Here is a 27,336-nt window from a genome sequence, read left to right as displayed (position 1 = left end):
ATGCCCAACAGAGCTGCGGTCTCTTATGAATGTTTGTTTTATAGACCAATGCCCGAATTATGGTCTTTGTTCTTGTCTCCACGCTTTCATCCATCCAACGTTTCTGAATTTCCTATCAAAAAAGAAGCTTGAAGAATGCATCATAGTTTTATAATGTTTTTATAAATCACAAATATTTTTTTAAGGATAAACATCTATGGCATTCTCCATATTGCCACCCTATTAATAATCGGTCCTCCTGCACTACCATAAATAATCTCTACAAGTTTATTATCAGTAGTGGTTTCGAAAATTGTTGTCTTGTGCTTGGACCTCCTATCTTTTCTACTCTTTCTAATGAACTTTCAAAGTGTGTCCTTTCTTATTAGCCTCTCATTCTCATCTTTTTACTGCTGGAAATCCTCTGTTGTATGTCCATCGTCTTCATGAAAATAGTAGTACTTGATCTTATCTCGCCTTCCAACTTTCTCAAGGTTGAGTTTAGGAGGCCATCTAACTTTCTTGTCATTTTTTCTGATCCATACTAAAATATGTGTTCGTGAATCATTCAGGAGAGTGTAATTCTTATACTTGCTTTGGTCATTTCTTCCTTGGGAGACTGAGTAACTTTTATGTTCTCTCATGTATTCTTGCTTCTCTGGCTTTTGGTCTTATTTTTTGCTCGTTCTTTTATCCTCTTCCTGTCCTCCCTAGTACCCTGGAGCAACCTGTACTAGCTTCTAACCGACGTCCTTCATCGTCTGATTACTCCCCTTTCTCGAATTTGTCCTTCCCTTTGGATTGCATCTAGATTGCCTCTGTCCAAGGTCTTGAGGTATCAATGGAGACTTCCTCCCCTCCTTTGGGAACTATGAACGACGCTTCTTCTTGAACTTTGTATTACTCAAAAATAACTTGCAACCTTCTAACATACTGGAGTATTTGCTCAATGCTTAGATTATTGGGATCTGCTTCACTAACCATAGGGGATGTGTTTTATCCACTGCCAGGAGTGAAAGAAATTATAGCATTCTCATTGGTAGCAACCTTAGCAGCAGCTCGTGAACTATCAGCCATTTCGAGAGAAAGAAGGGAGAGATTTCTTTTCTAAGAAAAAAGGAACAAGAGACCAATTTTAATCCAAATGAACTTAAAGGATTCAATGGATTTCCTGACAATGGAATCAAATGATATTGCTGAATATAAATTGATGACATAGCCAAAAGGGAGTTATGTTGTGATTGGTCCAACGGAGCTGTGCTGTGATTGGTCTACCTACAAGATAGAGAATGTGAGGTGGTTGACACTTACGGCAGCTACTTCGATACTCAAGTTAATATGTTGGAGAGAAGAGGGAGTATAATCTTTAAAAATCTTTAAAACTTAGAGTATTGGTGTGAGAGAATAACATAACTTTACTGAAACAGTCCGGCCCAAACTGACCCAAAATAACTTTTGGACCTATTTTTCACTTGACCCAAAATGGTTAATCCAAGTTATTTAGTAGTTTCGTGCTAACTATTATATACAATTTCAATTTGTCATAAACCGCCGATGTGGGACGGAAAGTAGCTAATCATCACACTCTTCCCTGCTAAATTTGCGATAACTGCCGATGTGGGACGAGAAGCAGTTGATCGGCACACTCTCTCCTGCTAAATTTGCGACGTTCTCGTCGCAACTGAATCGGATACAATTGCTAAATCAAGACCGAACTCTCAGATATTTTAGTTCGTTAGTATCTCGGGCGAATCCACCCCGTCTCACACAGGTAGCTCTTTCCTGACAGGCCCACTAACTCTACTCAATTTGTCTGACCCAGTGTGACTCTAATAGCAATTGAAACAGTTTGACCCAAACTGACCCCAAATAACTTTTGGACCCACTTTTCATTTAGCCCAATATGGTTAACCCAAGTTATTTAGTAGATTCGTGCTGGCTATTATATTCAATTCGATTTCCGTAATTTTACCGATGTGAGACGTGTCCCACATTAAGCAGCTGATCTTCACATTTACCTCTGTGATCGTTCTCCTTTTATATTGTATGAATATGGGATAAATATAGCATTCCTAATAATCCGACGATGATGTGGCCGATTCGTTGGTAAGAGATCTTCACCGGCTAATTGGTCGAGAATCACGTGATTATAGGCATAAAGAAAATCTGCTGGATTATAGCTAGTAACGATAATTTTTTTTATTGAGTCTCGCCCTGAAGTTAAGAGGGTGAGTCTGTCCAATCTGAGGTCGACCTGTCTTGAAGCACTCGGGTCTTTTTTCTCTTGATTTCGGATATTATGGTTGTCCAGACCTTCCTTTATACAGATAAGATCGCATATTGATTTATCATACTCTTGTCACGTGGTCCTGTTTTATAGAAAGAGTTCACTGTATACTTTAGGCAATTTCATGTAGTATCACTAACTTTATTATCTTTATTTTTTTAATTGTGAGATTAGACGACGGATTTACCATAGCAATTAGCTTTATTAATCACAAGCACCATTCAAAATTTAAAATTATTTGACAATTAAGATTAATTTGATTGTTATTATTTCACTTTTAAGATTTAAAAAATAAAAAATAAATAAAGTTTTAAATTCGAGTCTCCTCCAATTACTTATTTTAAGATATTTATTTTTATATAATCCATCAACCGTATTTAGCTTTTAGATAAAGTTACTTAAATAATATATAGATTCGATGTAGAAAAAATATTTTCTAAATATTTATTTTAACAACTCACTTTCATAATAAACTTATAACATGTAATAGAAAATATAATATTAAAATTGAAATTGAGGTTAGACAGCCTCACAAAATAATAAACAATTTTCAAATTTTATGAATAATTATTGTAGAACAAGATGTTAAGAAAAAAAAATATTTTAACAAAGATAAATAATAAAAAGATTACATTTTGCTTTAAAGGCTTTAAAAACTGTTAGAGATTAGCGATCGGTCGGTTTGGTTTAAAATCGAATCGAATTAAATAAAATTAAAATTAAAATTTTAATATTTATGAAAATCAAATCGAATCGATTTTGATCAAAAATCAAATCGAACTGAACCAATTCGATTCAGTTTGATCGATTTAAATTTTTAATAATTTTTTTTATTTTTTACATTTTATTTTTATTATTTTAAATTTTAATTAAAATATTTTAATTTTAATATGATCTAACCTCTCTATATTATTGAAAATAATATATTATTATCACTAATTAATTCAATTTAATTTTTTTAATTTTTTTATCAACATCAAATCGAATGAAAATAATTAAAATTTTTAAAATTTAAAATCAAATTGAATCAAATCCAATCGAATCAAAATAAATAAAAAATTAAACTAAATTTTTAAATTAGTTCAATTGGATTGATTTTTTCAATTTCACGACTAAAGACTATAACATAAAATGGATAATCATTTAAAGCAATGCAATTGTGTGGAAACTGGAAAGACATGTGGAGTGCTGAAATGATGTAAATTTTTGGAAGCAAAATGCATTAATTTTATTTTTTTTTTAAATTCTAAAAATAGGTTAGGAAGTTAGAATATTTATTATATATATAGATATAAAAAGAAAATAATAAAAAATAATTATATAATTGACTATGGTGTCATTGGAAATATTGAATGCCATAGACTATTCAAGAAAGGGCAGTGTAAAGAAAAAGGACTCTGTTTTCTAAGCTTTATCAATGAATCTGAAAGACAATGATGAAGAGATCTTTAAATTGGCTTCAAGATTCTTACACTCAATCAAACCCATAAAATTTTTCATGCAAATTCTTCTTTGTATTAAAATTTTCAATTAATGAGTGGACCCCACTAGTCCTCATTTCCAGGGAGGTGGTCAACTCTTATGGTTCTTGTCCGTTAAGCAGTGTATCTATGATTCATACTTCTGACATCAATTTTTCAAAATAGCTACTGTACTAATGTCCAATACATTTTCTAGACATTATTTAGAGATAAAAAAAAATTAATTTAAATTAAATATATATTTATTTTTTTATATTAATTGAAATTAATATTTTAATATATTTAATATTTACACCTTTTGCAACCAATATCCTCCTCCAAAAATTCAAATTCCATTCTAGATCTACAAATGTGTTTATTTGTGATAAGCCACTGGCTCTAAAGCATTCAGACTATTTAATATTATTTTTTATACTTTATTTTTAATATTTTAAAATTTAATTAAAATATTTTAATCTTAATATGATTTAATCTCTTTATATTATTAAAAATAATATATTATTATTATTAATATTTGTATTTAATTAATAGCCTCGAAATATAGAGTTTATCGCTAGATGGGAGATGTATGGGTTCATAAAAGTTCATAAAAATATGAGAATTGTAAATAAATGGAAAAAAATTGTTATATATTAATAATATTTTCAATTTACAAATTATTTTAATTTTGAGTCAAAATGCTTGATTGACTTGAATCTCGGATAGATTTTTTAAATGGCGGTGGGCCCTTAGAATGGTTTAAACTATCCTGGGTATTTGTTTATGCTGGTTGAATGACTACTTGACACACGTGCACCAAGTTCAAAAACTACACACGTGCACCAAATTAAAGTTTTTGAGTTAGTTGGATGTGTACAAAGCACAAAAGAGTTATAATTAAAGTATATATATGTATATTCTCTAAATCCTCATCGATTAATCCAAATTTACTAGGAAGCGGTCGGTTTAACTTCATGGATCGATTTAAAATTAAATTAAATTAAATAAATTAAAAATTAAAATTTTAATATTTATAAAAATTAAATTGATTTAATTTTAAATAAAAATCGAATCAATTTGATTCGATTCGGTTTAATTAATTTAAATTTTTAATAATTTTTTTTTATTTTTTATATATTATTTTTAATATTTTAAAATTTAATTAAAATATTTTAATTTTGATTATAATATAATAATACCTCTATATTATTAAAAATAATATATTATTATCATCGGTTTGATTTTTTTAATTTTTTTTTGAATAAAATTGAAATAACCTAAATTTTTAAATTAAAATTAAATCAAACTAAAATGAATAAAAAATCAAACTAAAATTTTAAATTAATTTAATTTAATTAATTTTTTTAATTTATATAGAATAGTGGTGACTTTTATCGCAAATCACATCAAATAAAGTTTTAAAATAGACACGTTTTATTCTATCTCATTTTTTTTTTTTTCCAAACAACACTAATCCCATAATAAAATTAGGAGATTAATACAACTTGAATGGCCAATTTGGCTTGGCTGTCTGATTTTAGATTATTTATTTATATATTTATATATTTTTATCATAGTTGATAAAAATTCTTAATATGTATTTTTATCGTATGTCTTCAATAAATTTAGTTATAATGTAAATTATTAATTAGTTGATTGTACATTGATAAAATAAGAAAAAAATATTATTTAGTTTATATAATACAAAAATTTTAAAAAATATATTAAAATATATTAAAAATTTTAATAAAACTTTTAAAGTATTTCTTTATTAATTTTAACCGTTAAAAAGCCATAAAAAATTTAAAATATCATCGCGTTTTCTCTATCTAAAGTACTTAAATTTAAGAATAATTCTATAACAAAAAATTATTTTCCCTCATTGAAAATGAATTAAATTATCCCAAAAATGGAAGGGTGTAATTGAACATTTATTACCTAATTAATTTAATATCACTTTAATAATATTTATTACAAGGATTGAAAAAAGAGAAAACTATATATTATATGTGGAGTTGGAATAATAAAGAATATTATAATACAATATTTAATTATGAAATAATAAAATATAATAGTAAGTATAATTAATCCAAAATGTGAAGTATGAATTTCAATCTCTCTTCAAAAGAAATGTCACTATCTAATTATAAGTTTCTATTCTTTTATTAAATAAATTGTTTTAAGTCCTTTGTTTCTTTCTTTTTGTTTCTATTTTTTGATTTTGTGGGTGAAAAGCCCAACCAAAACCTTGTTTTATGGTCACACTTTTAATTTCTCCTTTGAACATAGTTTTGGCTTCTTTAGTGCCTTTTCTTTTATTATTATTATTATTATTATTATTATTATTATTATTATTATCCCAACATTTTAAAAAAAAATTATCACATTTTAAATTTTAAAATTTTTTATAATATGTTAAATTATTATATTCACAGACTTAGTCTGATAATAAATACATCTCATTTACACTATCTAATAAATTGAAATTTTAAAATCATTTTAATTCCATTTTAGGTATGTTATTGAATATTTTTAAAATTTACGATGTAATAAAATTATTTTAAGAGAAAATATAAAAAAATTATCATATAGGGTTATTAATTTTTTATTTTAGGGTTTATAGTGTAATTTATGTTAAAATAATATATATGGTATCCTACTGTTTCTAAATAATTTTTAGATACGATAAAAAATATTAATATAAAAATTATATTATAAAATATTAATTTAATATAAATTAAATTATAAATTTTAAAATAAAAAAAAATTAAAAGATATTTTTTAATATTTTTATTTTTTAATTAATAATTATATTTTATTATAAAATTATCGTTATTTGATAGCCGTATGATATTATAGATACTATTTTAATATTGTAAAATCACATAATAATTTTTATATTTTTTAATTATTTTAAAAATTAATAAAAATTTCTATCGATGGATCGAATTAAAATTCAATATAAGTCTAATTTATCGAAATAAATAATAATCAAATGAGTAGTTTTTTTTTAAATATATATATTAAATTTGGGTCCTGTGGGGTTATGCTTTGAATAATAAAATTTGTATAAACATCTTAAAGATGAATTATTCCTTGTCCCTTATCTCATGCTTTCCATAAATTCAGGATTTCTGTTCCCCAATACCTCTTTTTTAAAAAAATTTTAATTGGTAATGGGCATGAAGTGGGAAGATGCCCTTGCTCTTATTATTAAACTCTTTACTTGAAATCCCCAGCTGTTTTTCTTCCATCCTAATCAAAGCTCAAGGGTCAAAAATCCCTGTGCTTAGGCTTTTCTTTTTTATATTTAATAGGGACTTTAAAATTATTATAAAAAAACCAAACACTTGATTTTTTATTCAATCTTCAAAGCTACTTATCTGTCTCTCTATCTTATTAAATTATTCTTACGTTTTCAATTTTAACCCCAACCAATTGTTATTTTGTAAATTGTATTTTTTTAATTTAATGCTAATATTTTTTTTCATATTCGTGTTAATCTTGGAATTATATTTAATAATCATTCTGTTATATGCAATAATATATATAGTGCATGTCTAAATTTAGATTCTCTTCTCAAAATTGAGTTTATTTATAACTGGTTAGAAATAAAAAGAGTTAAGTTTAAATATAATTTAAATTCAAAAAAATATTGATAATTTAAATTTAAATTTTTTAAAATATAACTTGACTATATTTATTTATATTTTTAAATATCAATAATCTAATAATAGGAGAAAAAACATAACATGAAAATTAATAACAATTCGCTTTCAAACTCCGATTTTTATTAAGCTCATAAAAGAGGATCGAGTCAAAGTCTCATGACAATTCAGCACATCGATTTACTTTGCTAAGCGTGGTTCGGATTTCGACTAACAAGTCTGACCTGGTCAGGGCGCAAGAAATTATTCGATTTGATAAGTCAATAGGACTGTAGATCCCTATACATTCAAATCCAGACCTATACAGGTATAGAATTAAATAGTCGCTTGCAAGAAAAGATATGTCTGTACGTACGGTCCTACGTGATAATAAAACGTCACTAAAAAAATAAAATAAAAAGGATATAAAGAAGAAAGGGCTAAAAATAAGAGACTAAACTCAATCACTCGATAAAAATTCTATTCTCTTTTAGATAGATGATAAGAATACCCTATTCTCTTCTGAATCGATGATCAAAAACTTGTAAGCATGAATAAACTAGAGTTAACTAAAAAGAAATTACGACGACAGTCAGCCTAACAACCAAATTTCCACCGGAAACTTTAGGAAAGAAAAAGACTTAACGTTGTGTTTTGAATAAGTGGAAGGAAAATAATGGGAGAAAAATAAAATAAAAAAATAATTATTAGGAAGGAAAATAATTTATTGTAATTGGGTTTGAATAAAAAGAGAAAATATCAAAACGAAAATAGTATTTTTTAAATGATATAATTATAATTTTATTCTTAAATATAAAATATAAGGATGTTTTAATCATTTTTAAGAAAATTCCTCTCACTTTCCCTCCAATTTGTGCAGTGTCAACTCTAGGCCATGAAAATTACTTCCAATTCCACAACCAGATATGAGGTTTTGTAGTCTTTGCTCTTAGGTTTGATGATATGAGTAAGGCCCAAGTCATAATTTTAGCAAAGCCCAACATTTGAATAAATTTCATCCACCCATAATATTCTTAAATTTTCTTTTATAGAAAATATTTACCTAAATCAAATTTATATTTAAAAAAATTAGAGATATAAGTATTAATTTTGATATAATTCAATGATTAACAAAAAAAATTAGATGGAGAAATCTCTAATTTGAAAATCAAAATACAAAAATTAAACCATTGAATTACAAAAAGAAAGGCACATATGTATTAATTTTGACATATCTCATTGAGGTAAAAGTTATTTATCCTAAAAAAATAATAAAAAAGGGAGCAAAAAGCAAATACAATATGAAACCTTTGTGTTTTAAAGCTGCGAATCAGCAGTATCCCTGTCACTCCAAGTTCAGAACTAGCATGGTTAATATCTTAACTGGAAAGAAAATCAAAACAAACAGAAGAGAGAAAATTTACAGAGAAACCATGAATAGAAGGACGAGATCATCTCCCAAAACAGCTAGTCACAGATGATAATAGGGAAGTCCAAAGGAATTTCATTCCAGCAGACCCGCCAGGAAAGTAGGAAATGGCATAATATGCAAGTGCAAGTACCTGCATTTTCATCAGATAACACTGATTTTACCCCTTTTTCCTATTACTATTGCATATAATAATAATAATAATAATAATAATAATAATAAGTTAGCCCCTAAAGTATATCAAAAATCACATGTCGTTTCCTGTATTTTTATGAGAAATAATTTAATTCATTCAATTTTATTTGTTAACAAAATGTTCCCCTATCTAAATTACCGTCGCTATGAAAAGATTATGCTGAAATACTTTCTGTAAATAGTCTAGTTGTTTAGTAGTTGAATGTATAATTAGAGATATGGTTGAAATATAATTAAGCTATAATTAGAAAATTTATTTATTCTCTACCCTAGTATATATTTTGTAAGTAATATATATACTCCAATTGGAGTAAGAGAAATCATCAAGTATCTTTCTCTCAAAGTTTCTGCTTCCCTCTCCTATTTTCATCGCCTTTTTCAGATTACATCACTCAATTCTATTTTGCTAACAAAATGGTAGCCCCATCTAAATATCATATTTTAAGTACATATTTATTTTGATATTTAAATTATACTTTTAATTATTATGATTATTTATATTATTAAATTATAAATTTATAATTATTCTGATTTACATTTGTAAAAATAAATAATTACTAAATATAAACTTTTTAAATTCATAGGCTTTTTTATTAATAAATTAAAATTTGAGGCACATAATTGTTTCAAAATGGTAATTTGTAAGGAGGGATCATACTGATAATGGAGATAAAATCTCATGGACTAACTTGCTTCTCATGGAAAAAAATACAGAGATTAATCTGTGGTTTTAGCAGACTTCAAGGACTAACTTGTAACTTATCATCAACAGAGAAATTTTCGGTTATATGGATAAAAAACACAGACAACTATTTGCACACATGCTTTGAAGAAGATCAACAATGGAAAGCTGAAGGATTTCCGCACATGCCAACACCAAAGAGATCAAAACTCCGAGAACAAAACTATGAGAGGGAAGAAACTAATACGCTAGACAAGGCAAGCATGAATTCAAATACCTGTATTACAGAGAAAAGCACAGAAAGAATGTAGCTGTGAAGCACCATTGACACGTATATGGTGCCCGCCATACTGCCGATGAATCCCAATGTAAAAGGAAGTCTCTGGATAAATATTGAAGAAAAATCAAAAAGAAAATGAGGCGTTAGATATGAAAAACCATATTAAGTTTGATCAGCTGAGATAAAAGTGTATCCAACTTCTCACAGATACCTCTTTGGAAGTCATATGAGCAAATTGATTCTTGGGACCCTTGAGTGCCACAAATGATGCAATGATAAAGCAACATCCAAGTGTAAAACAGATGGCAAATTTCTGGGGCATCAGTACTATGACAGGTAGGAACAAGGCAAATGCAATAAAAACAAAGAACACTCCAGTTGCCAGAAATAAACCAAAATACATCAGAGCTTTTCCTGAAGGAATGTTGCTGGTGGCAGACTGGAAATTCCCAGGTATATCTCTCACTCCTTTAGACACCCTGAACAAGCAATAGTTAGGAAAATGTTAAAAGAGCATTAATATCTTGTGGATTCACTAACTGTACTGAGAAACTTTTCTTGCCATTGTTGAAATTAACTATAAGTAGAACAACATAAATTTTTCTAGCAAAATACTACACATTAAATATCATTGATAATTAGTCCACACTATCAGTAATACCTAAGCATAACTTTCCAGATTTAATATGATAGTTTATAGATTCCCTCAATGATAAAAATTCTAATGAGTTCCAAAAACCAAACCATGAAAATCCAAAGTGATTGAGAATATTACAGGATTCAAATTTCCTGCATAAGCAAAAACCCAACTGAAGATATAATCAAGAAACTTTGGTTCCTACAAAAAACTTTAAGTCAAAACATTTGCCCAGTTCTTGAGATAAAACTTGCATTAAACATCTTCTAGACCAAAAATAAATTGGTAATAAAGTGTTATAGGTTATAGGAAGTAAATATGTTAATATAGGAAGTAAATATTGATAGATAGATCAGTTGCTTAATCTTAGAATTGTATAATCATAGACTTGATTTTCTTTCCTATTTAGATACCGTCTCTCATGAATAAATAGGTTGTAATCTCTATTGTGAACTACAACAACAAAATATTATTTTTCTACATGGTATTAGAGTCTCACCAATAGAGATTTAAAGTTTTTTTGGAGATCCAGGGTCATATTCATTTGGGTTACCTATAAAGGATAACATTTTGAGACTTAAGACTATGTTCATTTGAGTTACCCATAAAGAGTAACTTTTGGAGACTTGGCCTCTGTTTATTTGGGTTACCCATAAAAGGGTAACATTTGGAGACTTAGGGCTCTGTTCATTTGACTTACCCATAAAGGGGTAATATTTGGAGACTTAGAGCTCTATTCATTTGGGTTACCCACAAAGGCTAATATTTGGAGACCTAGGACTATGTTCATTTTGGGCTATCCATAAAATGTAACATTTAGAGACCTAGGGCTCTATTTATTTGGATTACCCATAAAGAGACTTGTATTATTTCACAAGTAAAATGATTTACAAGAATTCTCTCTCTCTATCAATTTCTCTTACTCATTCCCTTTACAATTGATTACAAATGAGTATTTATAAATTTACAGAGAGAAGCTTAAGAGTCTCCAAGAAAAATACAATTACTTGGAAGATACTCTATTTAACAAGTCTTAGAGATTCTGGCGCCTGAAACTACTTTTCCTGTCCCTCCAGCTTTTGGCGCTTGGACTCCCCCAGCAGCTTCTAGAAACCTCCTCGGGCTGGGTTCTACTATATTGGCTTCCTTTGTACACTTCACGCATGCTAGCCTTGCTGTTTTCATGTTTAGCACCTGGCCAATCGATCCGAGCATTGAATACCACCCTGGCAGACCTACCGAGCATTCATAGCATTGCTGAGCATCCAAGCTCCTTGCACCATGCAGACCTGCCGAGTGTTCGATTGCTTTTGCCAGTCTTGCGAGCTTCCGGGCTCCGCCATGCATGCCTGCTGAATGTCCAAGCTGTCTCTTCTTATCTTGCCCAGGCCTACCGAGTGTCCGGGCTCTCTTGAACACGAACTCCACATCTCTCGCCAGCTCGGCAAGTCATCCCGCTCGTCCTGCCCAGTAGCCCATCCTACTTGGTAGGTCGTCCAGCCAGCTTCTAAAAAACTTGTCTACTTGTCAGCTTGCCCCACTAGCTTCGCAAGGCTCGTCCGACTGCCTTGGCCTTCTTCCTTCACAAAAATTTGGGGATTTTGTGGGTGAGATGGGAAGAGTTGTGACACTTGTCATGAAATGATGTGTTGTAGATATATTGAAGAATTTTGGAGAATTTTATAGTATTCTTGTATTTCACTCATGATCTTTACAAGTAATTTACTGACTATTTATATATAAAGAATTACAACTAAACAGGAAGCAAATAATCAAAAAATAATTACAAAGTTAATTAAGAATCCTAATTTATGCCTAGAATCCGTAATCAAATCATATTAGTAGAATCAGTAAATAAGTCAACACCCCACCTCAAGTTGGTGCATAGATGTCACACATGCTCAACTTGCAAATCAAATTATGGTAGATTCTATTCTTGAGCTCTTTAGTAGACACATTCGCAAGTTGTCTAGCAGAAGTCACATTAACTAAGCTTAAGATACCGTCTACTAATTTTTTTATTTAATGAAGTGTCGATTAATCTCAATGTGCTTCGTTCGGTCATATTGAACTAGAATTTGTGCTATATTGGTGGCAACCTTATTGTCACAATACAAAGTTATTTTGTCTCCTCCAATAACTTCTGCACCCATAAAGTTCACATACACCTTGCGCCATTGCTCTGCATTCTACTTTAGCACTTAACCAAGCAATAACACTTATTTTTTGCTCCTCCAAGTGACAAGTTTTCCTCCCACAACTGTGTAATAACCAAAGGTGGATCTCCTGTTATTGAGAGATCCTGCCCAATCTGCATCTATAAAAACTTCAACTCAAAGGTGACTATGTTTGGGGTAAAAAAGCCCTTTTTCCCTAGCGCAGACTTTAGGTATCTCAAGATGCGAAGGATAGTCTGCATATGAATTTCACAAAGGTCATGCATGAATTGACTAACTAAACTAACAGTATAGGCTATATTCGATCGAGTGTGAGAGATAAATTAACCTCCCTACTAAACTTTGGTATCTTCTAATATTTACAGACTCACCAGTTCCTGCTTGCGATTACTTTTAATGGGAGATTCTGTTGGTTTACACCTTAATATATCAGTTTCTTTGAAAAGGTCCAGAATATACATTCTTTGGGAGATAAAGATTCATTTTTCTAAACTAGCCACCTCAATACCTAGGAAATATTGAAACTTTCCTAAATCTTTGATTCCAAATTCTTGAGCCAACAACATTTTTAGTTGAGTCATTTTCTCTTTATCATCACCGGTCACCACTACATCATCAATATACACAATAAGAAGGGTGATCTTACTCATGTGATGTTTAATAAATAAAGTGTGATCAACATTGCTCTGTTGATAACCAAAGGACATCATGGCTCTATTAAACCTGTCAAACCAAGCCCTGAGAGATTGTTTTAATCTATACAAAGTCTTTTTTAACCTACCTTTTCTCGTGTCTTCTCATCAGCAAACTCAAGAAGGATTTCCATGAATACTTCTTCCTCTAAATCTCCATGGAGGAATGCATTCTTCACATCAAACTGCTGTAAATCTCAGTCTAAGTTGGCTGCACAAGATAATAGGACTTTAAGTTCATTTTTGCAACTGAGGCAAATGTCTCTTGATAATCCAACCCATAGGTTTGGGTGAATCCTTTAGCGACCAATTTGGCCTTAAACCATTCAATTGTGCCATCAACTTTGTGTTTCACTGTGAATACCCACTTACAGCCAACAAGTTTCTTCTCAGATGGGAGAATGACAAGCTCTCATGTCTCATTTTTTTGCCAGTGCTTTCATCTCTTCAATCATTGCTCCCTTCCTTTTAAGATCTGCGAGAGCTTTCTTTCAATCCTGTGGAATAGACATAGAGGAAATAAACAAGGCAAAAGCTCTGTAGAAGGGAGACAATGATTCATAAGAAACAAAGTTAGAAATAGAGTATTTGGTATAAGCTCCGACACATTTTCTTTGTGTAATAGGTTTATCTAAATCATTGCAACATTTAAGAGTTGCTAGTAACTCACCAGAAGAAGATTCTTGACTCTGAGTAGGCTGCATAATGGCTTCTTGTGCCTTGTCTCTCCTCGAATATCTCCTCAAATCTGAAGATTTTAGACTCTGAGTAGGCTGCATAATGGTTTTTTCTACCTTGTCTTTCTCGAATACCTACTCAAATCTGGCTTGTCTAAATATCCAATTCTCTCCTCCTAATTGGACATCTCCCTGTCTACTAGAACTCTCTCTGAACCATATCATTCAAAATTACAAAATTCAAGATCACCTCTTTGTTAGGTAGAAGCCCTAACTCAGAATATTATGAGAATAGAAAATAGAAAGAGAGATAGAAGAATAGGAACAAAGAGGAGATAAGGAGATGAGAGAGAGAGAGAGACGAAGAAGAAGAGAATTATTAATGACTCTTCAAGAATTCTCAATGCCTCCGTATATAGTTTCAACCCGCTTTTATACAAGATTTCTCTCCTAAAATAACTGCTCTAACTACTTCAGCAGTTATAACTATCTCTAACAACTTTTCCCTCCAATTATAGTGCTTACCTAACCCTATTCTTATACATTTTCCTCTGATACGTAACAATACCCCCTCTATTAAGGCATTCTTGTCCCCAAGGATGTTGAAACTCAGGGAATTGAGCTTGGATGAAGGCCATCTCTTCCCACGTGGCTTCCTCGGTAGTGAGATTGGTCCATTGAATTAGGTCCTGGTTAACAAATTGACCATCTCTTTCAATAGTCCTTGTCTTGAGTACAGTAGTAGGAGCCACCAACACTTCTTCCTCCACCATTGTAGGTAATTGAGTTTGAGGTACAACGGTATCTCCCAATTTCCTTTTGAGTAACGATACATGGAATACAGGGTGTATGGAAGTGTTTTCCGACAATTGAAGCTGGTATGCTACTTTTCCCACTCTTTTCAACACCTGGTAAGGCCTATAGTACTTGGCAGCCAACTTTAAATTCTTTCTTAGTGCCAATGAGGTTTTGCCTATATGGCTGCAATTTGAGGTATACCCAATCTCCTTGGAATTTCCTCTCACTTCTTCTCTTGTCAGCTTGTTGTTTCATCCTATTCTTAGCCTGCTCCAAGTTGGACTTAAGTAGATCATGTATGTGCTGCCTTTGAGTGAAGAACTCAGCTACTGCTTACACCGGAGATTCTGCTGGTAGGATACCCGGCAGAGCAGGAGGATAATATCCATATAAAGCCTCAAATGGTGTCATTTTGATGGCACTATGATAGGAAGAGTTATACCACCATTCTGCCATAGGTACCCACTTAATCCAATGCTTAGGTTGCTGATGACACATGCACCTCAAATATGCTTCTACGCACTGGTTTAGTCTCACTGTTTGGCCATCTGTTTGAGGGTGGTAGGCACCGCTGTAAGTTAATGAAGTGCCTAAACCCTTGAAAAATTCCTTTCAAAAGAGACTTGTAAAAACTTTATCTCTATCAGAAACTATGGACAATGGGGCTCCATGCAACTTGTAAATGTTATTCAGAAAAACCTGGCCACTATGGCAGCCGTGAATGGGTGTGACAGAGCAAAGAAGTGGGCATACTTGGTATATCTGCAGACTACTACCATTAACGTATCCTTGCCACTAGATTTAGGGAGTTTTTCTAAGAAGTCCATTGTGAGATGCTGCCAACGAATTGGTAAGGGCTGTAAAAGTCCAGGGCTGGTTATTGTTTCTCCTTTACATTGAGCACAAGTTGCACACTGTTGCACCCATTTTAATACTGTTGAGTGCATGCCGGGCCAAGAGAAGTGCCTCTAAAGCCTCACATACATCTGCCTCAGTTTCCCTGTACTTCCCACATACAGCTTCCTTGTATGGTACAACAATCCTTGCTTCAATTGGTACTTATCATGGGCTTTAGGATCTAGGGAAAGCTGTGTTATCAACTCAGTAGCCTTAGCATCTTTGTCATGACTAAGGAGCAACTGTGATTTCCATGTTGGCACTATCACCGAATGCATGGCATATATTCCATCCTCAGGGTTATGTCCTCTTCTTGATAGGGCATCTGCAGCCTTGTTCTCAACCCCCTTCCTGTAGAGTATCTTATAATCTAAACCCAACAACTTAGAGATACCTTTTTGCTATAAACTAGTATGGAGTCTTTGCTTAAGGAGATGCTTAATAGTGCCTCCATTTAGAGATAGCATATGTAATGGCCAATAGTTCATTTTCATACACAGAGAGAGCTTGCGTTCTAGGGCCAAAAGCCTTGGAAATGTATGCAAGTAGGTGGCCATTTTGTTGGAGGACAGCTCCTATGCCATTGTTGCTTGCATCTGTCTCTATAACAAAGGACTGTGCGAAATCTGGAAGTGATAGCACTCGGGCTGAAGCCATAGCTGTTCTCAGGTTTTCAAATGCTTCTTGGGCTAGGGTGGACCATTTGAATGCGTCCTTCCTTAGTAAATCAGTCAAGGGTTTGCATATAACACCATAACCTTTATAAATTTTCTGTAGTACCCCGTAAGCCCCAAGAAGCTTCTAAGTTCTTTTGTAGACTTTGGTGGAGGCTAAGAAATCATTGCTTCAATCTTTGCCGGATCAGAAAAGAAAAAAGGCCAAATACATGCTTACACCCTTGCTAATTGGGATTAACCCAATAAATGCCTGAACTAAAATTATAACTCATTCAACACCTAAGTTTATAAAAATCATATCAATTAAACACAAATCAGTCACATTATCGATGATTTATTAAAAAAAAAAAAACTAAACATTATCATATATATTGTTAATTGCATTCTGAATTTCATTAATTATACTCTAAAGTTCCATAAAATTATAAAATTACACTCGTCTAACTTTTTCAATTGATTAAAATTCAGAGCATGGTCAGTAAAATTTAAGGTACAATTAATAATATATGTGATTAATTTAATTTTTTTTCTGATAAATCATTGATAATATAGCTATTTTGTGTTTGATTATTATGGTTTTTATAAATTCAAGTGTCAAATAAGTTATGATTATAGTTTAGGTGTTCAATGAGTTAATCTCATCTAGTACAAGAATGTAAGTATATATTCAGCCAATGAAAAAATGACCAGGGACAACTGAATGACTTGACAGGGATGACATTCTATTATACAATCACAGCAATAAACTATCTTGCGGACCTCAAGGTACAACAGACTTTAGTTTTACCTCTTTCTTTTGATCTCCATTTTATCTCAAGAGTGTGGCCTAGTACGTCCGTGAACTCTATTTACAAATTCTCAGTAGGTCAGCTCACTCAAATTATCTACTAACAATGGAGACAGGAAAGACCCAAGATCCAAGAAACATTAGTATTCCTTTGTAATTTATTACTTTCATTAATATGTTATCTTCTCAAAATTAAGCACACCCATTTCCCCAACAATGCATTCCCTTAAGAATATCAGCTCCCTTCAATTCTCTCCTTCATCAAAGCGAACCTTTTCCAAATTAAGCACACATAAATAATCACTTCCAAGTCCCTTCAAGCTAAACAAAGTCGAGCATAAACGACCATAGTAAAACACAAATCCAGTTCCAAAATTCACCTCCAGAACCTCAAAAATAAAAAAGGAACAATAAAATTCAGCTATAAACCAGCAAATCCAATAAAACCCAGTAACTGATATAGCCAAAAGAAGGAAAAACGCAGGGGAATGAACTTACACATTGAAGGTGCCAGTAACGGTGTCGTTTGCAGATCGGACAGCTGATTCGAGATCAAACCCAATGCCTGATCCGGTACTTTCTTCAGCATCTCGCGAAGTGGCGTATGAGTTCCAATCTGCCAATAAAGATGATGCGGGTTGTTGCTGTTGATCTTCAGTACTACCACTGGAAAACCAACCCTGCGCCATTTTCTGCATATTTTTATTTTAAAAATAATTATTATTGTCAGCTGGGATTCCAAGCACACCCACCTGAAGGCTGGAGAATGGAGTTTGCCGGAAAGTGGTTTGTTCTAAAAGAATCGTAGCGTCGAAGGAAAGAAGAAAGGAATCCACTAAACGACATCGTTCTCGGGGGGCTACTCAAAACAGTTGTGCTTATTTCGGCAAATATTTTATATAAATTTTTATGATAATTAAGAAGTGAGGGATTAACAGTATTCAATTCAACAAATTAAATTAATTATTTTATTTTATTTGACTTTAATAAAAAAATTAAAAAAATTAAATCGAATTAATTAATAATAATAATAATATATTATTAATAATAATATTTTTTTAATAATATAAAAACTATATTATATTAAAATTAAAATATTTTAATTAAATATTAAAAATAAAGTATAAAAAATAAAAATTTATTAAAAATTTAAATTGATGAAATAATTTTTTATCAAAATTAATTTAATTTAATTTTTATAAATATTAAAATTTTAATTTTTAATTTATTTGATTCAGTTAAATTTGAATTAAACAAATCAAATAATCACTCTAATTGAATGTATTGTTGATTATTGTGGATGTGACACTTTTATAATTAATTTTTTATTATTAAATGTAAGTCTTATTTAATATAAAAAACAATTGATATTGAAAAGTTAAAAATTTACACATTTTAATTATTTTATTTCAAAATTTTTTAAATTTTAATAATTTACTTTAACATTAAAAGGTTTATACAATTTTTATTCAAATTTAAAAATTAAAACTATCAAATATTTTTTAATTAATTAAAATAATTTTAATTTATTATTTATATATTACAAAATTTGTATAAATATTAAAAAGATTCCACGTTTAATAACGAAATAACCTACATTATTAAAAACATATTCCCCTTACTTGTGATTTTTAAATTATAATAAAATTTATGAAAATTTTAATTTTAAATTAAATTATTAAAATTAAAATATTAAAATAAAAGCATCAAAACATGCAAAAATTTAATAGGAAAAATTATTTTTTAGTCCCTGAGGTTTAACGTAATTAACACTTCTATCCCTCTATTTTGGCGACCCAACACTTAAGTCCCTCACTTTCTCTTTCGTCCAAATTCGTAGTCCTTCCGTCCATTTAAACCGTTTGGTCAAAGAGTCAAAGGTAAGAGGTGATAATTTTTTTCAAAAATACATATCTCTCAATATGAAATCCCTATTTTTTTTCTCTTTCATATTTTCTCCAGTTACTTTTATCCAAGAGAAGAAGAAGAAGAAGAAGAAGAAGTTGCAGAAAGGGTAGGAAGAAGAAGAAGAGAAGAGGCATTTGGGTTTGGGTTAGTGAGTGTTAATTTTATCAATTCACGTGTCCCAAACGGTTATTTTGGACGGAAGGACTACGAATTTGGATAGAAAAGAAAGTGAGTGACTTAAGTGTTGGGTCGCCAAAATAGAGGGACAGAAGTGTTAATTACATTAAATCTCAGAGACTAAAAAGTAATTTTCCCAATTTAGTATTTAATATTAACTATCGCTTATTTATTTGTTAAATGGGATTCACATATAATAATAAAAAAATTATTTTAATGTCACAAACATACCCTTAATTTTAATTTCAAATTAGAATAAAATTTATTTAAAATTTTTTAATTTGAAAATAAATTCCTAAAATTTTTAAAATTAAAAGATTCTGATAATAATATTTTTAGTGTATTGCAATTATAATCAAGATTATTAAATTTAATATGAGAAAATTAATACTTCCTTTATTTCATAATTTTTTTATTATTTTAAAATTATTATCTGTTTTTTATATTGATTGTTATAATGTTATTTAATATTATTTTATTTTTAAAACAATCTTATTTAAATGTTATTTTTTAAATAAATATTTATAATAATTTTTTAGTATTTAATAATAGTTAATGTATTTAAAATAGATATAATTAGAAAGTTGATAAAAAAAATTATTTTTTTAATATATATAAAAAAATAAAATAAATAAAAATTATACGATAAATAGAATAATAAATTGTGAGATAATTTTTAAAATTTTTTATTAATAAAACATATACCTTTTAATTTAAAATAGAAAATAAAAGCTAAACTTTTAGGTAATTAAGAAAATAGATTTTTTTTTTTTCAAAAAATAATAACTGACATTTTTTAAGGAAAAAAAATTTATGAATGAGAAATTTTGTAACATATCAAATTAACTTCTGTACATTAAACTTTAAAAAGATATTTTTTTATTATAAAATATTTTTAATAAAATAATTTATTTATTATAGTTTAATTTTAATTTTAAAAATAAAATAGATTAACGAATTTATATGTAGATATTTTAATAACATTTTCAAAATGTAGAAAATATTTTTTTTTAAATAAAATTATTTTTCTTAAAATAGTTTAACTAATTTTTTTAGTAAATGTAAAAATATATTTTGTAAAATATTTTTCGTGAAATATATGAAATCTAAATATAAAAATATTTTTTAGTAAAATGACTAAATTTTGTAATCTATTTAATTCTATCAAAATTTTGCTTTTAAATATTTTGAATCTCTAAAAAAAATTTCCATGGATTATTTTGTGTATTTTATTTAAACATGCAATATATTGCGTTTACAAGTCCCTCTAGAACTAGAGGAGTAGATGGATTAAGATAGTCGGAGATCCAACAAATAAAAAAAATTAAATCAAACTAAACTCAATCAAGAAAATCAAAATAAAAGGAAATAAAATCCAAAACCAAACTAATTGGAATCAACAAAAGCAGAGCAGCCACGTCAATCCCACCTAGGGAAGAGCATAAATCGGTCTGAACTGAAAAACCGAACTGAACCGATCAATTTTGGTTTAATGGTTCGGTTAATCGGAAGGTTCGGTTCGGTTCGGTTAGTATTTTTCAATTTATTCGATTTTTGGTTCGGTTCGATTTAAACGTGTTAAATAATCGAAAAACTGAAAAATCGATTTTATACATAAAAATACTGATTTTATATATATTTTTAAATTTTATATGGATTTTTATTGATTTTTTAAGTATTATTATTATGTATTCAAACAATATTTATTGATAAATTTATGTGAAATATTTATTAAATTATTCTACTAAAATTAAAAGCAGAAAATTAAAAAAAATTACAAATTTCGGTTTGAATCGATCGAACTGAACCGAACTGATTTTTATCGGTTCGATTCAGTTCGGTTATATTTTTATAATCGATTTTTTCAGTTTTCAATATTTTTATAATTTGATTTTCAATTTTTTCGGTTCGGTTCAATTCAAAACTGAACCGACCGATTGCACAGCCCTAATCCCACCGGCATCGACAATAATGCAAAACTATTATCGGAATCATGAAGGATACTCCATGGCAAATAGAAACCAAAATAATTCAACAAAAAACACAAACATACAAAAAAGGCCAAAAAACCAAAATCAAAATACAAAATAAAAAAAGAAAACTCAAACAAGCACAAGATAGTAGAGGAAAAGGAAGGAGATCCACGGCAAAACAAACCCATACACCGCATGAAACTTAAACAAATGGGTTTGTTTTGCTGTGGGTCTCATTCGTTTTCCTTTACTATCTTACATTTGTTTTAGTTCTTCTTAATTTTGTATTTTTATTTTGGTTCTTTAGCAACTTTTGCATGGTTGTATTTTTTGGTGTGATGTATATATACAAAATACATATATTTATTTGAGAGATTTATAATTTAGTTAATGGATATTGCCATTATTAACAAATCAGTCCCTGTATTTTTAGAAACCTATTAAAACATCTTTATGTTTTCTTTTCATCAACGAAATAGTCATTCCGTCCTCTTTTCCGTTAAAATTAGATAAAGGAGGAGAGAGAAAATTTTTAAAATCCAATTTTACCCTCAAATAAAACCCTTTATTTAGTCATTGGATATTGTTATTATTAACAAGTTAGTCCTTACATTTTCAAAAACCTATTAAAACGTTTTTATCTTTTTTTATATCTATTAAAACGTTTTTATTGTTCTCTATCTTTTTTCATATCTATTAAAACACCCTTATCGTTTATTTCCGTCAACGAAATAGTTCCTTCTCATCGTTTCTTTCCGTCAATGAGAAGAAGGAGGAAGAATTGATGAAGAAAAAAAGTAAGGAGGAGGAGGAGGATGAGGAAAATAATGGGGTAATTTAGTCTTTTACTATATTTTTAACGGTAAAAATAGACGGAAAGACTATTTCGTTGACAGATAGAAAAGATAAGGACGTTTTAATAGATTTCTAAAAATATAGAAACTGACTTGTTAATAATGGCAATACTCAGATATTAAATTGTAAATCTCCCTATTTATTTTGTTTGTTTGAGTTTCATATGGTGTCTTGAGTTTGTCTGAGTTTTTCTTAATTTTGTATTTTTATTTTGGTTCTTTTGCATGTTTGTGTTTTGTTGCAATGTCAAATATATAATTTAAGGACGCATTATTTTTACCTAAATTTAGTTTAATATAAAGATATATTTTAGAGACACAAAAGAATGTCAATAAATTAATATTATTTTGTCCCTCATTTATTTTTTTTATTAAATATTTTATTATTTAATTCTTATCATTTTTAAAAACTTATTATTTGTATTCTCAAATTTATAAAAAAATTACTAATTAATTTCTTTCGTATCATGAAATTTTAAATTTTTATTATAATATTTAACGATTAAAACTACTGAAAAGACTAAAATATTATAAATATTTTAATATATATTTTAAAATTAAAGTACTAACTAATGAATTATTCATATTATAAAAATTAAATAGTATTTTTTTAAAATTATTAATAAAATAAAAATAAGAAAAATATAAATAATAATTTTAAAATATATTTAATAGTGAAAAAAGAGATAATTTTATAATTTTATAAATTTTCAATTATATACGTAATAGTAATAGTAATAATAAGGTGTATTTGATTAAACATTAAAAAAATAATGTTTAATTGATAAAAAATAAAAATATAAGATGAAATTATAATAAAAATAAAATACATAATTTTTTAATAATTAATTTTAAATTTTACTAATATGTTGATGTGTATTTAAAATAATTTTAAAAAATTAAAATTTAATTAAAAAATATAAAATACAATTATAATAAAATAAAAAATATAATTTTTTAAGCGATTAACTCTTAAAATCTTTGCTATTTAAATTGTTAAAATAAAATAATATTTAAATAAACTAATCTAATTATTATATGAATTTTAGAGTGCTACAGTTTAGATCTAAGCAAGTCATTTAAATTATAAAAAGTAAAAAAAAAATAATTTAAATTTCAAAAGTAGATCAATGAATACTTTACTTTCAATTCATTTTTGCTTTCATTTTCTACATCTATATTTTTGTGATTAACTTCCTTCAGTGTGAGTTTACGCATCTATTCTCTTGTCCTAAAGAATTTTCTTTTCAACAATTCATCTTTTTTTTTTTTCCTCCAAAATCATGAATTTAAAACTTATTTAATTTTTAAATCTTTAATTTTTTCCCCCAAAGATTTATTTAATATAATTTAAAATTTAAAGAAATTATTCAATAATTTTCAAAATTTGAAGGTTTGATATAGAGAACTAACTCAATTGGTCAACGGTCTAAAAGGGGAAAAATGTCAAGCGAAACGATCTGATTGGCCAACGGAAGAACTATCCAAACGTCTTTGATCTATCTTCCCGTTCACATGTCCACGTGTCATAATTCCATTCAATCTCGGGCATCCTCCAGCAGGTTACCTAATCAAACCCCAACAAATGCCCAAAAATAAAAAATAAAATAAACGGAATAAAAAATATAGGGAAATGGAAGGATCTAGAAACCCTAGCAAAGCATTCTATATAAACGCCATTTTCACCATTTCTGCGGACTCACTCTCGTCGCCTCTCGATCTCTGAGTCTACGTCTCTTTGTCTCTTAATTTTCAAATTCTCTTGCATTTGATCTCTAGCCTACGGTATTCAATTAGCGATGGCGGAGACAGAGACGTTTGCTTTCCAGGCCGAGATCAACCAGTTGCTCAGTTTGATCATCAATACCTTTTACAGCAACAAGGAGATCTTTCTTCGTGAGCTAATCAGCAATGCCTCCGATGTAAGGCTTTCCTCTCTCTCTCTTTCTCGCTTGATTTTTTTCGTATATATGCTTCCATTTCTGCTATAGTTTCTAATGGCTATGAGAGTGATTTGTCTGTTTGTTTTTGTTTTTAAACTTGGTTAGAGTGTTTATAGACTGTGGGATTTGGTTCTTGAGGATTAGTTTCCCTTTCAGGATATGTGAATATGTTGTTTCTTTGGTTTTGGTTATTTATTTATTTAATTATGCTGATGAATTCATTGAGGTGTCCTGAAAATGCCAAAATCTCATTTACTGGATATTTCATTAGCTAGGTTTTGTGGATTGTAATGGGTGTCGACTGTTTTAAAGGATTTTAATGGAGTTTTTCTATAAGTTTATTTTGAATCCATCTTGTTGTAGATGTAAATACAAGTTTGTTTGTGGATTTTGAATCTTGGAATCTGCTTAGTTGTTCGGTTGATTCCCTCACCAGTAGATGTGTAAATATATTGTTCCCACTTTCTGATTTTAGGCTTTATATGTTCCCCCGTTTGTTTCAGGCTCTGGATAAAATCAGATTTGAGAGCTTGACAGATAAGAGCAAGCTTGATGCTCAACCTGAGCTCTTCATCCATATTATTCCTGACAAAACAAACAATTCCTTGTCCATTATTGACAGTGGTATTGGCATGACCAAGGCCGGTACGTGTTGCTTCTGGTTGTCTGTTTCATTTTGTGTTGATTTTGTAATTTGTAGATTATTGCCTAATAAATGCTTGCACTAATTGTCTCAATTTTTTTTGGCTGTTAGATTTGGTGAACAATCTCGGTACCATCGCAAGGTCTGGTACCAAGGAATTTATGGAGGCTTTGGCTGCTGGAGCAGATGTTAGCATGATTGGGCAGTTTGGTGTTGGTTTCTACTCAGCATACCTGGTTGCTGAGAAGGTCATCGTGACTACCAAGCACAATGATGATGAACAGTATGTTTGGGAGTCCCAGGCTGGAGGATCATTTACTGTTACCAGAGATGCCTCCGGTGAGAATCTTGGTAGGGGCACAAAAATTACCCTCTTCCTCAAGGAAGACCAACTTGAGTACCTTGAGGAACGCCGCCTGAAGGACCTGATCAAGAAGCACTCAGAGTTTATTAGCTATCCAATCTCTCTCTGGATTGAGAAGACTACCGAGAAGGAGATCTCTGATGATGAGGATGAGGAAGAGAAGAAGGATGAGGAAGGGAAGGTTGAAGATGTTGACGAGGAGAAAGAAAAAGAAGAGAAGAAGAAGAAGAAGATCAAGGAGGTGTCCCATGAGTGGTCGTTGGTGAACAAACAGAAACCAATCTGGATGAGGAAGCCAGAGGAGATCTCTAAGGAAGAATATGCTGCTTTCTACAAGAGCCTTACCAATGATTGGGAGGAGCATTTGGCTGTTAAGCACTTCTCAGTTGAAGGCCAACTTGAGTTCAAGGCTATCCTCTATGCTCCTAAGAGGGCACCTTTTGATCTGTTTGACACAAGGAAGAAGCCCAATAACATCAAGCTCTATGTGAGACGTGTTTTCATCATGGACAATTGTGAGGAGTTAATTCCTGAGTATCTTGGATTTGTGAAGGGTATTGTTGATTCTGAGGACCTTCCCCTCAACATCTCAAGAGAGATGCTGCAACAGAACAAGATCCTGAAAGTTATCCGTAAGAACTTGGTGAAGAAGTGCATTGAACTCTTCTTTGAGATTGCTGAAAACAAGGAAGATTACAACAAATTCTACGAGGCATTCTCTAAGAACCTCAAGCTTGGTATCCATGAGGACTCCCAAAACAAGACTAAGCTTGCTGAATTGCTTCGATACCACTCCACCAAGAGTGGCGATGAGATGACTAGCCTCAAGGATTACGTGACCAGAATGAAGGAGGGCCAAAATGATATCTACTACATCACTGGTGAAAGCAAGAAGGCAGTTGAAAACTCCCCATTCCTTGAGAAGTTGAAGAAGAAGGGCTATGAAGTCCTTTTCATGGTTGATGCTATCGATGAGTATGCTGTTGGTCAGCTCAAGGAGTTTGAAGGCAAGAAGCTTGTTTCTGCCACAAAGGAAGGTTTGAAAATTGATGAAAGTGAAGATGAGAAGAAAAGGAAGGAAGAACTCAAGGAGAAGTTTGAGGGTCTCTGCAAGGTAATAAAGGATGTGTTGGGAGACAGGGTAGAAAAGGTTGTTGTCTCAGACCGTGTTGTGGATTCTCCCTGCTGCTTGGTCACGGGTGAATATGGGTGGACTGCCAACATGGAAAGAATTATGAAAGCACAAGCTTTGAGGGACAGCAGCATGGCTGGGTACATGTCAAGCAAAAAGACAATGGAGATCAATCCAGAAAATCCCATCATGGAGGAACTAAGAAAGAGAGCTGATGCTGACAAGAACGACAAGTCGGTGAAGGATCTTGTGCTGCTACTATTCGAGACTGCTCTGCTCACATCTGGATTCAGCCTTGATGACCCAAATACCTTCGGTAACAGGATCCACAGGATGTTGAAGCTTGGATTGAGCATCGATGAGGATGCTGGTGAGGGAGATGCTGACATGCCGGCCTTGGAGGATGCTGATGCCGATGCTGAGGGTTCCAAGATGGAGGAAGTTGATTAAGCCCTTAGCCTATCACTTGTGATTTTAACTTCTTACTAGTGTTGTGGTACTGTTTTAAGTATGTTAGCTATTACATCGTTCCTGAGATATTTGGATAGTGTTTTGAACTTCCTGGTTAGATGGTTCTCTATTTTTGGTTTTGATTATTTCCTTAATGCAGTAAGGTTTAGCAATTATACCCGCTGTTCAGTTCTGATTTTCCTTTTTTCCTTTTAAGCTAAAAAGAAAGATCATTTTTTTATATAAAAAAAATTCGAACGTGCATAAGAAAAAGCATGCTCAACGTTGTGGCTGTTCCAAAATAGCATCTCCAACGTTCTTAACTTGTAATTGCTCATTCTGATTAGGCTAAAACTACTGATTGGGCTAAAACCTTTAACGGAAGGTAAAAAAAAGGAAAACGAATTAATTTTTTTTTAAAAAATTCAATAAAACTAATTGAATTAGCTTTTTGATATTTAACTGATAATTTTATTGATTCCATTGATTTGTCTCGTAATAGTTATTAATTTCTTTTTCAACAACTTACAAATGATTTTTGTAAGCTAAACAACTATTTTATTTCAAATAAATTTTATTTATGTTTTTTAT

General features: G+C 30.4%; 2 protein-coding genes across 2 annotated transcripts; one reads left to right on the top strand and one right to left on the bottom strand.

Annotated features, from left to right (window-relative positions):
• Positions 1 to 8,539: 8,539 nt before the first annotated feature.
• LOC110618677 (protein transport protein sft2) lies at positions 8,540 to 18,107 on the bottom strand. The gene is made up of 4 exons (XM_021761895.2): positions 17,800 to 18,107; positions 10,171 to 10,438; positions 9,957 to 10,061; positions 8,540 to 8,935 (listed from the first exon to the last, which is right to left on the bottom strand). Exons 1-4 carry the CDS (start codon positions 17,997 to 17,999, stop codon positions 8,825 to 8,827), a joined length of 684 nt encoding a protein of 227 aa, XP_021617587.1. The 5' UTR covers positions 18,000 to 18,107; the 3' UTR covers positions 8,540 to 8,824.
• A 5,793-nt stretch (positions 18,108 to 23,900) lies between these two features.
• LOC110624187 (heat shock cognate protein 80) lies at positions 23,901 to 26,921 on the top strand. The gene is made up of 3 exons (XM_021769305.2): positions 23,901 to 24,135; positions 24,660 to 24,801; positions 24,911 to 26,921. Exons 1-3 carry the CDS (start codon positions 24,013 to 24,015, stop codon positions 26,743 to 26,745), a joined length of 2,100 nt encoding a protein of 699 aa, XP_021624997.1. The 5' UTR covers positions 23,901 to 24,012; the 3' UTR covers positions 26,746 to 26,921.
• Positions 26,922 to 27,336: the final 415 nt, after the last annotated feature.

Source organism: Manihot esculenta, chromosome 1, assembly GCF_001659605.2.
Source record: "Manihot esculenta cultivar AM560-2 chromosome 1, M.esculenta_v8, whole genome shotgun sequence".
Lineage (NCBI taxonomy): Eukaryota > Viridiplantae > Streptophyta > Magnoliopsida > Malpighiales > Euphorbiaceae > Manihot > Manihot esculenta.
This window is presented reverse-complemented; position numbering and strand designations above follow the sequence as displayed.